This window comes from Diadema antillarum, unplaced genomic scaffold (genome assembly GCF_040938485.1).
Source record: "Diadema antillarum isolate AM-2024a unplaced genomic scaffold, OU_Dant_1.0 scf00000211, whole genome shotgun sequence".
NCBI classification, from domain to species: Eukaryota; Metazoa; Echinodermata; class Echinoidea; order Diadematoida; family Diadematidae; genus Diadema; species Diadema antillarum.
Window position 1 is genome coordinate 2,456,564 of NW_027271100.1, and position 17,337 is coordinate 2,473,900.

At 39.1% G+C, this 17,337-nt stretch overlaps 1 protein-coding gene across 1 annotated transcript in view; it reads right to left on the minus strand.

Annotated features, from left to right (window-relative positions):
• Positions 1–1,007: 1,007 nt before the first annotated feature.
• The window catches only part of LOC139724369 (potassium channel subfamily K member 18-like), a 35,235-nt gene continuing 18,905 nt past the window's right edge, over positions 1,008–17,337 (minus strand). The window contains exon 3 of the mRNA XM_071635520.1: positions 1,008–1,837. Within this exon, the coding sequence (XP_071491621.1) occupies positions 1,008–1,837 (830 nt within the window). The remainder of the gene's footprint in view (positions 1,838–17,337) is intronic.

The window sequence follows — 17,337 nt, forward strand, 5'->3', positions numbered from 1 at the left end:
GATTATTCCTGATTGGAACGTTTTCTACAACAGTGACTTTCAGCAGTAAAATTAAGACCATAGACACCACCACTGGGTACCTTTTACAGATAGAGATATAAGCCTGTAGAGGAATTATGGCGGCAATTTTGCATCTATTAAATGCAAATATATGCAAAAAATGTATAAAGGGAAGCTTGAAAGTTACTGCTAATATCATAATTGTATTCCCTGACCTAAAAAAAACATAGGTTTAGACACCAGAATATATTTTTTTGTGGGTTTTATGTCCAGATATATAGCGACTTATTCCTGAGTGTACTTCATTAATGGTATACGAAGATACGGGCTTGCACAGGCAATATGGCGGCCATTTTGCATATAATTATATGCAAATATATGCAAAAACTATATAAAGGGATGCTTGAAAGTTGCTACAGATAACATAATTGTATTCCTTGACCTAAAAAACATAGGTTTAGAAACCGGAATTTACTTTCTATTGGTTACGTATCCCGAGATATAGGCATAAACAGGTTGTATGGCGGCCATTTTGAATTTATGCAAATTAGACACTGATCCACTACTCGAATTTTAGGGAACTTTTAATACGTTATTTTAATAGCTCTTCCGGGTCAAATGCAAGTGGAATCGTTTCTGTTGCAATTAGTTGTGGGTTAACCCACTTTTTGTCGTATTTTGACTGGACTAGTAATCTAAAGCTACTTGTCAGCACGACGCAGGGAGAAAGGAAAACGTCCGGTGCACTCGTCGTCTCAAACGTCCGCGCCGCAAATGTAAAAGTTCCCTATTATCTGACAGCCCCTACAGACCTTGGTACATTTCATCTGGTCAAACCTTGGACCATGCAATGCATTTGCTGCCTCTTATCTTTGGATGTCAGTGCGCATGCGTGAAGGTCGCAGTGTCGTCTGCAAAGCTCTGAGTCTGGGGTTATTACAGGATCTCTCCAACCTGTCAGAGATCCATGGTACTGTGATAACACGAAGAGCAAAAGTTATGGCAATCTATGTTCCAATTTTACGCTTGATTTCTCGAAATGTGCGAAGGATTTTCTCTTGCACCAACGCAATGCACATGGACATAATAGCGAGCCCGAATAAGGTGAGGAAGATACAAGGTATGAAGGAATCTCTGGCGTAGTGATTGGTAGGCACCAGGTCACCGAACCCAATGGTGGTCAGTGTGATGAAGGAAAAGTAAAGGCCTTCACCAAAAGTCCAGTCTTCCGACGACGACATCAAAGCTGCATGCGCACACATGTAGACGACGAGGATGACGACTACGATGAAGAGCGGCACTTCTTCGAGGATGTCCGGCTCTGCTTGATTCGGGCACTGACACTCGCACTCACAGGCACATGACTTCGGATGGTCGGCGCCCTCTTGGGTTTCTGGTTTCGTTATGCCCTTTGGATGAAAAGTTGGTCTTTCTGTTGCTATGGATACTGATCGCGTGCATGGTTGGTCGGGTCGAAGCTCGCTGAAATCTCTCGTCGCTGGGACTGACTGCTTCACAACCTCGTCTGTAGGCGAATAATCAGGAGGACTTTCGAAGGTGTTCAGACCTATTTCGACATCGCTACCTACAATTTGTTTCTTCGACGAAGTTTTCTCCACGACCTTTGACCTCCTTCTCGCAGACTTACAGCTGCAAGAATTGAGTCGATGACGAATGACCAAAATCCTGTGTCCTAATCTGCAAAGCTTGAGTACGAGTCTGGCCATGAGATTTCCTATGTTGGCGAGGCATATGAGAGACAGCGGGATGCCAATGATGGAGTACACCACACAAAAAGCACGCCCCCACGTGGTCAAAGGCACGATATCTCCATAACCTGAAAGACAAGAGCATAGTGTTACAGGGTTTAGCACACTATTCAATATAAGCACACATAGATTTCACATTTGAAATACTTACTGAGCAAGTTCACAACATGCCTAAATACAAAACCATGCAATACTACATGAGTGCAGTTTGATAAGTAACAACAGTGCTATTTGGTTAGGCTCGTGTAGTTGTTCCGATATTGTAGTTCACCCAATGTTGAGCCGAACAGCTTTCAGTAAACGTTACTGCATCTACATTTATACCCTGTCAAAAGAAAAGTACAAGGTATTCTTTACAACGAAGGTTACGCCCTATTATATCGTCCATCAATACACATTGTTTACCTATCGCTACTCCACACGAGGACACGTAAAATCTAAAGACATGACGAAGATACTAATAAGAAGAAATTATATGAGTATTTCAATGGAATAATATACGCAAATGAAGGCTGGTCAGGGACTTTTATTGTGACACAGCTACTTAGCTTTACGCGCTTATGCTCCTTGCTTTGAAAGGCTTGTCAAGCGTTTCCATCAGCATTCTGTAATTTATCCAAACCTCATCAAGTTGACAGTGAACAAGGCCATTCACGCACACGCAAAAAAAAAGGAATATGGATGATTAGGTAATTCCTAACAGTTTCCAAACATGTGTACCAGAGTGACCGAAGCACGGTAAGGGTTAACAAAGATTTGAAGTTTGCCATGAGCGTTTAGCTTTATAGGCACATCTTAGCTTGTTCACTATTACGCTCGGAAAGCTTACAGGACAAAATTACTATTAAGAAGAAACCCGTTCAAACTTTAATCAATGATCAGCGCAGTATTGTGTTTTAAGAATTTATGGCATTACGATAGTGGGTAATTGATAATGACGTCAGGATAGATTGTTTGAACAAGTCTGAGCACATGAGGATAATGGAAGACTCATGTGTAAGACTTTACACCCTATCGGTGGGAAGTGCTTTAGGAATCAATAGAGATTTGCGTATAATAATATTATCGGCAACAAATTGCTATGCGCAATAGTTACACACGAAAAAAAAAAAATCTCATACTCTATTTCATCAAAACAGTAATTGTTCGATAAACAAGTCTTTGTTACGGAATTGTTTGTCACACACTACATCAAATACTGATATTGGAATTTAGTTCTACTTTTCAATGATAAGCTTTTCGTAATTAGTCAGTGTTCCGGTGTTTGTTATTGCAATTTACAACTTAAGACAATTTCACTCCTGTTTATTTCTCCATCACTTCACTTGGGTAAAGAGGGAGTTACCCAATTCAGTAGAAATCATACTGTAGGGCGAGCTTAAAAGAAAACTAATTGATTCCTTTAGACAGGTTAGCATGTCAAATTTCGAATTCCTTTACTAATTGAAGACATATTGCTTTTACTGCAAGCATCCTCTCATTTGCTCATGAATGTTGCTTGATATTCTATTGTTTATTGATTGTCCTTTGCTTCTCAAAGAGGAAGTTCTTTCTCAAATTACTTCAAAGTCTTCAGATGTGCACGTTGGATGTAAATATGAAAGAATACAAGGACACATGGATCTAACACTACAATCGAATCATGACATAACGATGGGTCACAGTATCTCCTTCTGATTTCCTCAGGTTTGGAACTAAATTGTGTTAGGAGAGATACACTCCTACTCCTGATTGTTTCCGGAATCCTTGACGCAAATGATCATAAAAGCTAAATAAACTATCTTATCTAAATTCAGGAACAAAGAGAGAGAGAGAGAGAGAGAGAGAGAGAGAGAGAGAGAGAAAGAGAGGGAGAGAGAGAGAGACGGGGGGGGGGGGGGGGAGAAGAAAGATTGACCTATTATTAAGTTAATGTTACCAAGGTGAAAGAGATGACATCTTCGTTGATATTTACATCCATCAGTAAGAGGGGAATTCCCTCAATGGCGATTTTTTTTTCCGCGGTAATACAGCTTTAATTGGCCTTCGCTTAGAAATCTGAGCACAAGGCCTAAACATGCTAAGCCCGATGTCTCTCATCACAAAGCAAGCAATTGAGTCCACAGCGATAGTCATTATGTCAGCCTCATGATTTGATTTTGTCGCAATTATGGGGAGGGTTAGGGGATCTATTCAATCACTACGCTTTTCAAATTAACAAATGAAGCTTCAGAAGTTTTCTGTCCGACATAATCGTCAGAACAAAACGCGTCATTATTGCTTCATCCAAGACATCAGAGCAGAGTAGAGCATCGCTCATCGTGTTTTCACCATTGAAATACTACTTTACTATTCAATGTTCTCATACGACTCATTGATATCATGATTGTTTTACATTTAGTCATGCTAACTAGCTATTTCCTTCCTGAGGCCCTTTGACTCAATCGTTTATTTGAGAATATAACCTCACGTGATACCTAGTGCATTGTTTCACTTTTATCCATCAGCCGTGAATATTTCGGAAATGAAACTGCGTTTTATGAGAAAGTGTATGACCTTGCACAATCTGAGTGTTTGAAGGCGCTATCAATCCACATTGGCATGCATAGATTTATTTATGGATTACAGCCACTTGAAACACACTTAAATACAAATATTAATTGACACATTCAAGAAGTTGCTGTTATGACTATACCCAACTAGAGCATTAACATGAAAAAGCTTGTCTAAGATGCAGTGAAATATGATCCCTTCCAAATATCATTTCGTTAGCTTGTCCCTGCAACGAATTAATTAACTCTTGCGTTAATTTAGAGAATGATGTAAAATGTTGTACGCCACCAGCAATGGCATCTAACACTGACATTTACATCAAGCCTTATATATTTTCTACCAGCATCGCTATACCTAGGTAAAGTCATTCAGTAATTTGTCTTCATCACACAGTGATATGAATAAATAACACGTTAAGCTTCACAGAAGCTGAACGTGGCAGAAACGTCTCTGTTGTGATAATATTTCATTATGTCAGACGGCCTTCTGCAATGTAAATGAATAGAATTAATGAATTGACAAGGGCGGGAATCGATCATTAGATAGGCTTGGAGAACCTACAGACAGATGACTTGTAGCTTACACACTGACAAAGAAACCTGCATCTAAAAACCCACTTCGGGTGGCAAGAAGATCGATTCATATTCAGAATTTCTGTCAGTAATTAATTACAAACCCTCATACTGCACCGCAAATTGATTACCAAACACTGAAGGCGTATTTCAGTAGCATTCAAGGAAAGCCTTGGTGCCGATGCACTTACTGATCGACGTCCCGCTGTATAACCTCACATAATACACACAACATTCAAGCGATGAGATGAATTCCTCCAGTGAACACTATTGTTCATGAATGCCCCTTGCCCTCTGGTTTGGGGGATATGTTTATATGCCCGTTTGAATCTTTATCATGAAGGTCAGAGAGAATTGATATCAATATAAATCCGGGGTACATGGGTAAGAAAGAGAGCTGACGAGAGAGGGTGGAAGGTGGAGGGAAGAGAGAATCGAAATAAACTGCTAAGCAAATTAAAGGCAGGTTGTTAACGGTCCTGTTTACCTTTGGGAGTAGTGATTTAAAAAAAAAAAAGATGTTCAAGATATCACAATCGATGCAAATGTGTAGGTCTGTTGTATCACTAAACACCCTACCATATAAATTTTTCTCAAGAAAGCCTAAAATATAAGGAGATATCAGTATTTTTCTCAATAAACCATAACTGTAGACAGTTTAGTCTGGAAACATTATTATCACTACATTGTATTGTACACATTTTGTGTATTCCAATATATTTAACATCGATTATATGGATCCCAGTTTTTACAGTGATTGTGTCTATCCGTAACTCACATTTTAAAACTGTTTTGAAGCACTAACGCTGAGTTTTTGTTTCACCTGCAAATGGTAAATTATGCCTTTAAGCTCTACATGCAACAGAAGATAAATGATAATTTTATATGAGCAGAAATACTCCAGCATTTGGTGCATGCATAATTGCCAAGATAAAGAGATAGAAGACCTGCCATCCAAAGCCACTGTACATACCATGGACCACACATGATGCTTAGCATTCTGAGTATCCATTTAATGCTATTATCACTGAACCGTTTCATGAAGGCTCTTTCTCATTACATTCTTTTTACTTCGCTCATAAAACATGTGACACGTTCTGTTTGTCCTTGTTGTGTTAAGTTGTTAGGAGATGTCGGCTCTCTAAAATAAACGTGATGTGAAGAGGGGGAAGCAATATATACACACAAACCCAACATATAGCTACACACACACGCACACACACACACACACACAATCATAAACCGCACGCACACATACATCTACTCCGGTTTCCAAAGCGGAGGCTTACTTCGGGGATTAAAATCCTTGAAAAAGAAAGAATCTCACAGGCAGAGAATCGTAATCAAAGATTGACACCATTATTAGGTAAAACGAGAGAGAGAGAGAGAGAGAGAAAGAGGGGGGGGGAGAGTGAGTGCGTGCGTGTGTGTGTGTGTGTGTGTGGTGTGTGTGTGAAAGACGTTGGCAATGAGATGCTATGTTTACTTTCATGTGGTGTTTCTCTACGGGGCCCTAAGGGAACATAATATGGCACGGGCCCCAATATGATAATTCGGAGCCCCAAAGGTATGATAAAGTCGGGGCCCCAAGATATAAAGTCAGGCCCAGAGATATTAAATCGGGGCCCCGAGATAATAAGACAGGGCACTGGGATGATAAGTCTGGGCTCCGAGATGAAAAGAAAAAAAAAACGTGTCATTTTATGCCCCTTAGGGCTTCGTTTATCTCTACTTATGCGCTAGTACTATTTTTGCGGTTATATTCTGAGGATTATAGAGCCATCAGCACTACTGAGAAAGGAGGGGCGAAGGGTGGAGGGTAGAAAAAGCCCCACAAGGAAACAGTTAACTGTCTTGAAGAAGGAATGAAAATGGCAATGATTACCAAGACTCGGATAACAGATCGAGACAGTGGCGAGAGTACTTCACATATGCAAATAGTATGGGCGAAGCATATGTAATAATAATAAAAAAAAAAAAAAACAATCGTGACATGAAAATTCTTCTCGTAGCCTCTTGGCTTCCTCAGTGTGAATACCCACATCTATCAAGATTGACAATGGTAATACGATTTGCTCCGAGTAAAGAGCAGCTGTTAGCCTTCGCCGTTATTTGAGAGCTGAGCGCAGCAAGGATAACAAACAAGACGAACCATATACATCAGCATTAGATATGAAAGAAGGACAAGGCACCACATCGTTCACTGTGCTGTCATATTCAAATGTCCCGTCCCTCGGGCTAGAGTCGCCTTACACTGGGTCTTCTCCAGACGTCTTCCTCACAGACAGCCATTTGATTCTATCTTTGTCTATATGAATGTGTGAATTAGGTCCCGCGGAACATTCGCTGAATTAATGGGGGGGGGGGGTCCGTCTTATACTTCTCTCCTTAAATATGCGTTTCATTCTTATAAGAAAGTCACAAATTACTTGACTGATTGAATTACCATGATTCTGACTTAAGCTTACAATAACAGGAATTGGCAGCATCAACATTGCTTCACATAATATACACGTATATAGGCCGTCCGCCTCAAGTCTAATTTCTTTCACACTATATATAATATATATGTATCTATTTCTCTCAATATATATATGTATATATATATACAATATATATATATATATATATATATATATACAATATATATATATACATATATATATATATATATATATATATATATATGTAAAGAGAGGGAGAGAGAGAGAGAGAGAGAGAGAGAGAGAGAAAGCATAGACGTAAATCATGAGGTGCCGTACATAAAAGGAGATATTTTATGCCCTTCTGATCGCTCTACTTCAGTTTTATCCTTAGCTTGAAAAATGATGAAACTGCTCTAGTTTTTCTTAAATGATTCCTTGTTACATCCGATCATAATTATTTTCATTTCCCTTACAAAGACATTCAAATGTCGGTGTTTGGAAGCTAGGACTTTAAAATTGTCGTGTGTCAGAACGTCAAGCTGCAATGGCTTCATTCCCGTTAAGACTAAGATGTCAGGAACATACTTTGGACAGTCGAACACACATAGGTACAGATAGGTGATAATCATCATTTGATGCAGGCAACCTCAGCGTCAATGGTGCGTTACTCGTGATAAATAATGGATACGCCATATATATATATATATATATATATATATATATATACTAATGGATATATATCGTAACACCAAAAGAAAAATAGTTACAGTTTTTGTTTCTCTCAATTCAAGTAGGTCAATTGGAATAGCTGCTGGTTGGGGTTTATCGCTACGCTTCTTGTGAAGGCTCTGAAAGCTAAAGTGTTAGTTGTGGTTGTTTCCTTTTTTTGTACTTTTTTTCCTACGGTCGCGTCAAATAGAAGGTAATCAATGTGGATCACCCCTCTCTAACCATGCTTGGTATGCGTGCTGGTCCTCGTTCAACCTGAACGTTCCACGTATGAGTGCATGCCCTGTACTATCCTCACTTATAGACGGGCCTTGTCCACAGTTATCTATCGTGCATTGGAACGTCTCCCAGCTAAAGCTCTGCGATGAACATCTGTCATCATGAGAAGGTCAGAGTTTCTTGGAATGAAATCCTTAGAGGTGCTTGTCTAGTGACCACGTCTTGTCTCCTCAGCTCACCGGAGAGGAACCGTGAAGTCCGCCATGAAATGACACCCAGTAGGGGTAGTTACAGAGCAGTCTACCGCAGGAATGAAAACAGTCCAATTACAAGCACCTTCCTACACACACACACACACACACACACACACACGATCTCCCCTCCCTCTCTCTCCCCTGAATGTTCCACGGCTGCCAAATTAACTCATGTGTTACCTCATGACTCATGAATTCAATGCAATCCAAGGTGAACAAGCCTGGCACCAGTTAAACATAATGGTGCCATGCAGGATCTTTTTTTTTTTTTTTTAAATCGAGGTGTACACTCCCCAAGGGCAAATTCAAACAACGTGTAAATCTTCACTGATACAAAGTGTAGTGCAATTATTCTCTGGTAATACGAAGATGAAGAAGAATGTGCACTTAAGAGCATGGATGGTTGTTAACTCGGGTAAATCTAATCCAAATGTATCAGGATAGATGTAGAAGTGATTAGTGATTGATTACTCTGAAGAAATTCATTCTACAATTTACAGCCAGTGTCACTCGTTTCAAATGTTTGATGTTCCCAAAACTATGATGATATTCTTGCTCAGAGCATTGTCATTGCAATTTTGTTCAGCAGTCACACTTCATAAGCAAGGTGGTCTAGCCTTACCCGCCTGCAACAATATTTTCAAAGCTTGCTTTATGTGTTTATGATGAGAAGAAAGAAGATTGAATAGAAAATTATTTGCAAGTTGGGTCTCAAAGTTTCTGACCACTTTAATGTTTTGTCTAAATCAAATACATAAATCATTTACATAATACACACAATAAGGATATATCACATCCGTTTAGATCAATTATGATTTCGTCATAGGTTAACATATATATATTTGTTTCATTCCATTACAGTCAATTAAAATTAAAGTGGCAATTTTTTTTTTTTTAAGTGCAATTAGTTTTCGACTGGAAGCATATAATATGTAAGCTACATTTTGTCATTCCTGATAAGATGAGAAGTAAAACTGCATTGTCATGAAAAAGTCTCACTAACACACAGTCTTGATTCAGCAATGACGACCTACTAATGAAACAATGTCTACATGAAAGTTAAGTTAACAAAAATGTCAGGGAAATCAGCACCGTGCAATCTTGATCATTGCAAGACATAGTCGTTGGCTATCTACAAATCTCGCTAGTTACCGAACGAACAACTCTCTTCAAAGGGAGTTTCGTCAAATGTATGCGTCGCTCCTTCAAATGAAAAATGGACATACGGCATTATCAAAATAACAGCTTCCACACCTGTCAGCCCACCAAATCAACTCGAAATCCCGGCTTTGAAAGGAGGAAATCTAAAAACGCATGCAGTTTGAGCTCAACAAATGCAAAAGGAGTCAATTTAATTAATTCCAGTGCAAACAAAAGTGTTGAACTAGGACAAGCACATCGATGAAAATGTGACACGTAGTTTACTGATGATCTTTCCGATTATTCTCCTTTCCTCTCAGCCGAGATCAGCCTCCTCTTAAAGGGCTTGAAATAATTCCAACTCAACCAAACCTTGAAACTCGAAATCTGCGTGATCTTATGCAATTTGACAGTAGAACTTGCTAAAAAATCCGTTTTGCAACATATGATAGTCTCTCGCAGCTGGAGCATCTGATTTAACCCTTATCAGGCATGCTAAGAGGCAATGCGAACAACACCAGCGCAACACACAAACACGAAACGCTTACTAAAACTGAAAAGCCGCCAGCCAAATGTGCCAGCAGTAGCAGGATTACATTAAACATTCAACAATAAAATAAGTAACCGACTTGAAATGAAAAAGAGCAAAGAAAACATGGACTCATGGACCATGTAACACACACACACACACACATACAGAATCAAACATGGAGTACAACCAATTAATTAGATCTCGCCACTCTTTTCAGAAAAAAAAAATGGTCTGCCAATATACAAACCCATGCAAACACCCAAACGTACCCCTATTCATCATGTGTGCACCAACTCCCAACGCATCGCTCGTATCCATCCAGCATGCGTCATTTTTTAATTCATGTTTAAAAACCTCATTGTTCTCTTTACTTGGTTTTGGTCCCTGCTGACCCTAAACCTCATCCAGACTGATAGTCGTCCCCTAAACGGGCCTCAACTTATTTGACTTGGTTCTGCTTAAACGGAGATTTCTCCTTCTCCCTAATATCTTTCAGGTTTCATGAAGTTTATCATCTTTCTAGTGAGCCCCCACAGGTATTGGACACAGCTTAGGCGAACTGTTGCGATGGCAAAGAAACAGAAAAGTAGATCGACAATATTTCCTTCACAATGCAGATCGAAAACAGGTTAATCTTTGTGTGTGTGCGTGCGTGAGTGTGTGTTTGTCCAACCACAAAAGCTTTTGATTTTTTCCCCGTCTTGTTTCAACATTTTTTTTTTTTTTTTGGGGGGGGGGGATGCAAGTGGGGTATATGCAGCACTTTTATACAAAAATCTGATACGAAAGTTCTAGAAGCCCCTTTCCGCGACCACTCATCTCCCTCCCCATCCTTTGGTGCCACGCAAGTCGAATGCGAATTTGCAATACCCCCTTATCGGTTAATATAAAAGACCAACCCCCCGAATCCATCCTATCGAAAACAAAAACAAAACAAAAAACAAAACTAGGCTTCTTCAAATTTTCTTCGACTAGACGTATCTGGCACAAGTGTGTCGCGGGGATTTATTGGCATAAATACAAGCTCCGTAAGGAATCAATAGTTGCCAAGAACCTGCCACATTAACTTTAAAAATGCAGGGGTACTCTACCTCATAGCCTGCAGAAAATCCATTTGGAATGACAATGTTGAAGAACATACTTCGCCCCCTTCTTGCATATGAGAAACAACGTATTCGTGTCGCATATACTAAGGTGCATAATACTTCGCTTAACTTCGCAGTCGACATTCTGACATATATCGTGGCCTCCTTCGTGTCTCCAATCATACATCTTTTTTCTTTCATCTTCTTTGTTTTTTTAACATTACACTTAGGCATGTTAGGTATCCACAAATAAAAGCCAATAAACGACCCATAGAACGCACGGGACAATTGACAAACTAATCACACTACTACATCACCATAGGAATATGATATGCATACAGGACAGAAAAGGAAAACACTATGTGTATTCACACCTACTCATTATAACATCGCCAATTTGTTATCATTTGTCATGTTATTCCCTGCAATCGTATATCAGTTGCAATCAGAACAACCTTGTATATCAATTCCATATAAACTGAAGCCTGTTAACACTATGTTCGGGTGTACCCATATCACCTCATGTTATACATCAGTTATTGGTTTTTTTTTCTAGTTTCGTGTTACCATGTAAACAAGAAAAAGATAAATGAATAGATAGTTGAATTACTAAAAAAATAGATAAGTAAATAAACAAATGAAAATAACTAATTGGTATATGCCACACTGTCGACTGATTTCAGTACATTCTCAAATTTTAATGATTATATAAAGCCTTTTCTGTGTGCACGGGAATTTCGATCTTATGTTATTATTATTTAACTGTAGAAGTATGTCACGAATGTAATCTGCAGTAAACTTGTGAATATATATATATATATATATATATATATATATATATATATATATATATATACATAATACGTATATCAAAAGCGTTCTAAGGAAGTTTAGAGCCTGATAAGTGATGAGGATTGGGAAGCTTAAGTTAAGCCGTTTAGTGAGGATGGCTTACTTAACACGTCTCCAATAACCGATGGGGAAAGGAGAGAAGCTTACATGAGCCGCTGTCACACAGGCAGAACTTCGAGAACTTAAATTTCACGAAGTTTTACCAGTGTGACAGCGGCTATAGTTGCCTCCGAATTTGATTACTTGACATTTTAAAGGGTATGTACAGTTCTGGTTGAGGTGAGGACTTAGCTTTTAACGTTTTGCGAGATATTCAGAAACCACTCTGAGCTGTCAAAGAGCATGCAATTCAAATGGGTATCAAAAGTTTATTTGATGAAAATCGGTTTTGAAATGGCTGAGATATCCAAAAACAAGGTGACACAAAGAGATCCTAATAAAAGGCGTGGCCTGTCGCCTTTTATTATCATCACTTTTTGGGATATCTCAGCCATTTGAAAACCAATTTTCATCAAATAAACGTTGAATCCTTCTTAGAATTACATGCTCTTTCATATTTCATAAGAGGTTTCTCATCATCTCACTTAGGAATGTTATAAACCTGAATCCCCACCTCAACCAGTACTGTACAGTCCCTTTAACAATGTCCAGTCTGACATATTCGTATGCTCCCGGCCTAAGACGGGCCAATTAATTTGTCAAAGGCAATCGTTAGCCTGAATGTTAGAAAAGTTGACGGTATCTCCTAAAGCACTATGTGACTTGCATAATTCTTCACCTTCAATTATTATGGTACAACAAAGGTCCTTTCTTACCGAAGCTAGTAAGTGCAGTTACCAGACTTCTCACGCAAATTATTATAATGATAATGAAAGTGATAGTGATACAACGTTTGGAAACTAATAGGTGTGGTTAAGGTTAGAATAAGTTTCCGTGGACTCGTACTGTCTCTACCTGGTATTTTGTATAATATTCTGCAATGCCTCTTAGAGATGACATCTTATAGAGCTTTATATCCAGCAAAACAAGGCGCTATAAAAACATCAACTGTTATTATTAGATACCCTTTTCGTTGTATAATTTGCAAGAAAACGAAATAGAACAAAGCCTCAGCTAAAGGCAATTCTCAGGGAGAGTACCATCAATGATCATGTCTGATATTTGTTTTTCTGTCCACTAAAGTTTGTTTTCACATTTCGATAAAAACAGTGAAAGTTACAACCAATCAAATGAGCTCTGGTGGCAGAAGCTCATGCATTTATACATTCATGACATTTCAGGAGAATCTAGTGCTGCCATTGGTCAATGAGATGAAAGTATCCGTTACTGGCGTCAAAAAGATAGGAGTAAGACTTTGTCATGAGGGACTTTTGTAGATTTTCAAATGATATACCAAACTTTAATAAAATTCGTCAAGACACTGACAGTACTGACAGCTATTGTCATGATGCAGATGATGTAGAAGGAAACAGCTGAATGGGGGGGGGGGCACATTATTTTTTAAAAACCAGTACAATTATTCAGTCGTTGTATCGGACGAGTAATGCCTTCTTGCACGAATAATCATGAATCACGAATAATAGTCTTACTCGCGTATTATCGCAAAAGGGCTCGGCTGTCGGCTTCAGCTCCGTTCCCCCACGACTGTCAGGCAAACATCTTAAAGGTCTTCGACTAAGACTAAGGACGCAAGAGTGCTCGTATGGAATATCATATCTGTAGAAAGTGATTGATGTTATTATCGAGAGTATTTTAATGACATGACAATGATATAGAATCATCACTTGTAACTGTCTGTCAAGATATCTCAAGTGTAGCGTAACGGAACGTGATAGACTTTTTGTAAAAGTGGATGTTTTCGCGTGACTGATTTTTCGCGCTCGGCTGGATAAGATAAGGTTCGCTTGTTTTTAATTCCGCGGAATCAAGACATGAACTACATGAAACATATATAGCAAGCGAAACTATTGGCGTGCTTTAATTTTCACTAGTTTCTGGTTGCGCAAAATGTGCGAGAATTTCCACTTTTCATCTTAAACGCCATCAAGAGGATCGGTGTAATATTTAATAAGAAATTCGGCATCTTTCTAAAGAGATTAATAACCATATGGCAGAAAGGCATCAAAAACTGTAACAAGAGACTAAAATAGCAGCATTGCTCGTTGCTGAGACAGAATGTAGTTTATAGTATTTGGAGGATGATACTTCTAATCAAATTTCATATTAGCCTGGATAAGATATGTCATCTTAGAATAAAAATCTATCTCTGATATATCTTTTCCTTTTCTACCGATTAAAATCTATCGAGTTGTAAGCATGCACGAAAGTCCAAGTTTTAGTAGTTTATACGTATGATCATTTAGCGTACGATGTGTTTGAATTATCCCATCAAATCCAATGGTTCGAATTTCTCAACGTCTAGTAAATAATTATCTCACATAATGTGCCCTTTGTAATTTACACGTTTGGCTGGTTCAATTGCAATATTTCCAATTTCTTCCATATTTTCCCCAGAATCACTGAATTCATAACTATGATATTCTAAATTTACTATAGACTGAATAAGAAGATGATAGTTTTGTTTGTGTCTCATTCTTATCTAATCTTTATCGACAATTGAGAAACGAGTTAAACATGTCCATTGTAACTGAAATTCACATTCCAGTGCACCAACGTCTGACGGTCTCCGCCTTGTTTAGCCGACCATCACGTGAAATAAATATGAAACAATAGAACAAATGATTATTGGAAAGAACAACAGCGGCCTGCAATGTGAGCCATCCTTGCTCGATTTGGAAGTCCGGGGGATTTCATTGCCTTTGTCCGCTCCCTCCGTGACGGAATGGTGGGTAGGTCATGCAATCAAAATGCCCTCACAGACCCGTTACACATGACTGGAACTCTCAAGCAAGGACGTGTCCTGCTTCTCGCTATAGGGGCCTACATGGCTGCCATGCATGTCGAATCCCACATCCCACCAGACTCGTCTTCCATCAACATGCCCTATCATCTGGATGGCGGACTCTTCAAACTCTCACGTCTCCGTGCAAAGACAAGGACGTCCACAATCTATGACATGCAGTATGCTGATCACAACGTCACCCCATGTCGGACTGCAGATGACCTATACCGGGTGTCCCAAATAAAGCGGAACGGTGGATTTTCAGTACCTTGCGTTCTAAAAGTTATATATTTTTTGACATCATTAGAAAGAGCATCTTCCGCAAAAGGCCATGATACCAAAATCACTAAATTTAGTTCTGTACTTTTTATTCTACGCCAATTTCTGTAAATGAGTCATTTTCAATTTTGTGCGACTTATTAGATAATAATTTGGGTGCGACACGCGTTCCATACGGTTAATTGTGTAAGCTCGTTGATCCATGTCAGCAAAAGATAACGCTTTCATATTGGCGGCACACACACACACACACACACACACACACACACACACACTGTTTTTTTTTTCCTGGCCCGTGCCCAATGTGAAAGCTGTATCTTTTGTAGACATGGATCACCGAGCATACACAATATTCACCGTATGGATCGCGTGTCGCACTCAAATTATTATCTCACAAGTCGCAAAAATCCGGCGAAATTTGGCAATGACTGCATTTTCAGAAATTGGCGTAGAATAAAAAATACTGAACCAAATTTAATGACTTTTGTATCATTGTTTTTTTTTGCGGAAGATGTTCTTTCCAATGATGTCAACAGATATATAACTTTTAGACAGCAAGGTACTGAAAATCCACCGTTCCGCTTTTTTGGGGACACCCGGTATACAGAGGAGCACTGAACTGTACGACGCGGCTTACGAACGCTTTGGGATGCAGGTGCGTGAACACATTAAAGACGAAAGACCGTGATCCAACCTGCATAAGGCCAGAACGACTGTCCACCCACAAACATCAGCATCAACGACCAAGCCCTAGAAGATGTTGAACATTTCTCATATCTTGGGGGCATCCTTTCAAAAACCGCAACATGTGAAAAGGACGTGAGAACCAGATCGAGGCAGCACACTCTAAAGTCACATTCGACATGAACAGCAGCCGGGAGACAGGATAGAAACAGACGAACCCCAATACGAGCTGGAGCCGGTGACGACTAATCTTACCACATTAGAACTAGAAGACCAATATTGAATAGAACTAGAAGGACCAATACTGAATGAAATGAATGTTCTTCTCTCTTTGGGTTTACGACACCATTATATCATATCTGTCAAATTTAGCTGATTTTTGCAGAACACCCCTCCCCGGTATTGAAAAGCGATCCCTCTTCAAAGCACTTGGGAACTTCAGAGCAAGTATACTTTTTTGTGGTAAAAATGAATATCGCCATCACTAGTGCCTCTCCTAGGAAATAGGGACAAAAACAGGTGAACTTCGTTTCCATTGTTAGACGACAGACATAGAGTACTGTGTATTACGTTAATATGCTGTGGACTTTGACTATCTGACATTATAGGAGACAATTTTAACTGCTTTCATGACTCATGAAAATTTAAACCTTGTATGGTTACAGAGCATACTGGGGCTTTGATGATATCAAACACGAGAGGGGTTCGGGTTTGGTAGAATTTCCGCTCTTAACGGAAATCGCTTCCTATACACAAAGGTATCTGCATCGGATGTTGTATAATGTCTAGATTGTAGCATTTAAGGCCCCACTTTTTGGGTGCATGTAAAGAAATCAGATCTATATCCTTCTACTCGCATGCGTGCAATTTTGCCTTCAAATTTTGAGCAGATTTTGACTTGAGCGATTAACATAGCCTCACGATGACAAATACGTAGATCAAAACATTCGAAATAAGCGGTAACTGTACACCATACACCAGCATGCTGACCAATAATTGTGCCATATTATTGGTTTTTACGATTAGCAGTACACAGTGAAGGCCAACATTAATCAAGACATTCCTTTAACGATACTTCCCTCTGACTTTTCAAAGAGTAATGAACTAGCTTTTTGCACTTTCATTTAAAAACTAAACATCACAAAAAAGCAATGTCAGTCCATTCAGGAAACCGGCCGAAAGTGACTATTAAATGGTTATCCTGAAAAGGTTGATAACTTTTTAGAAATTTTATCAAAAACAAAGGGGGGGGGGGGAGGGCCAGGGTCACTAGGCGAATATTGATATGTTAATTTGGAGATTAGATATAACTTCTTTTTCGTTGTTTTGATTTACAGCCTTCCAGAGTTCCTCAAGTCACAT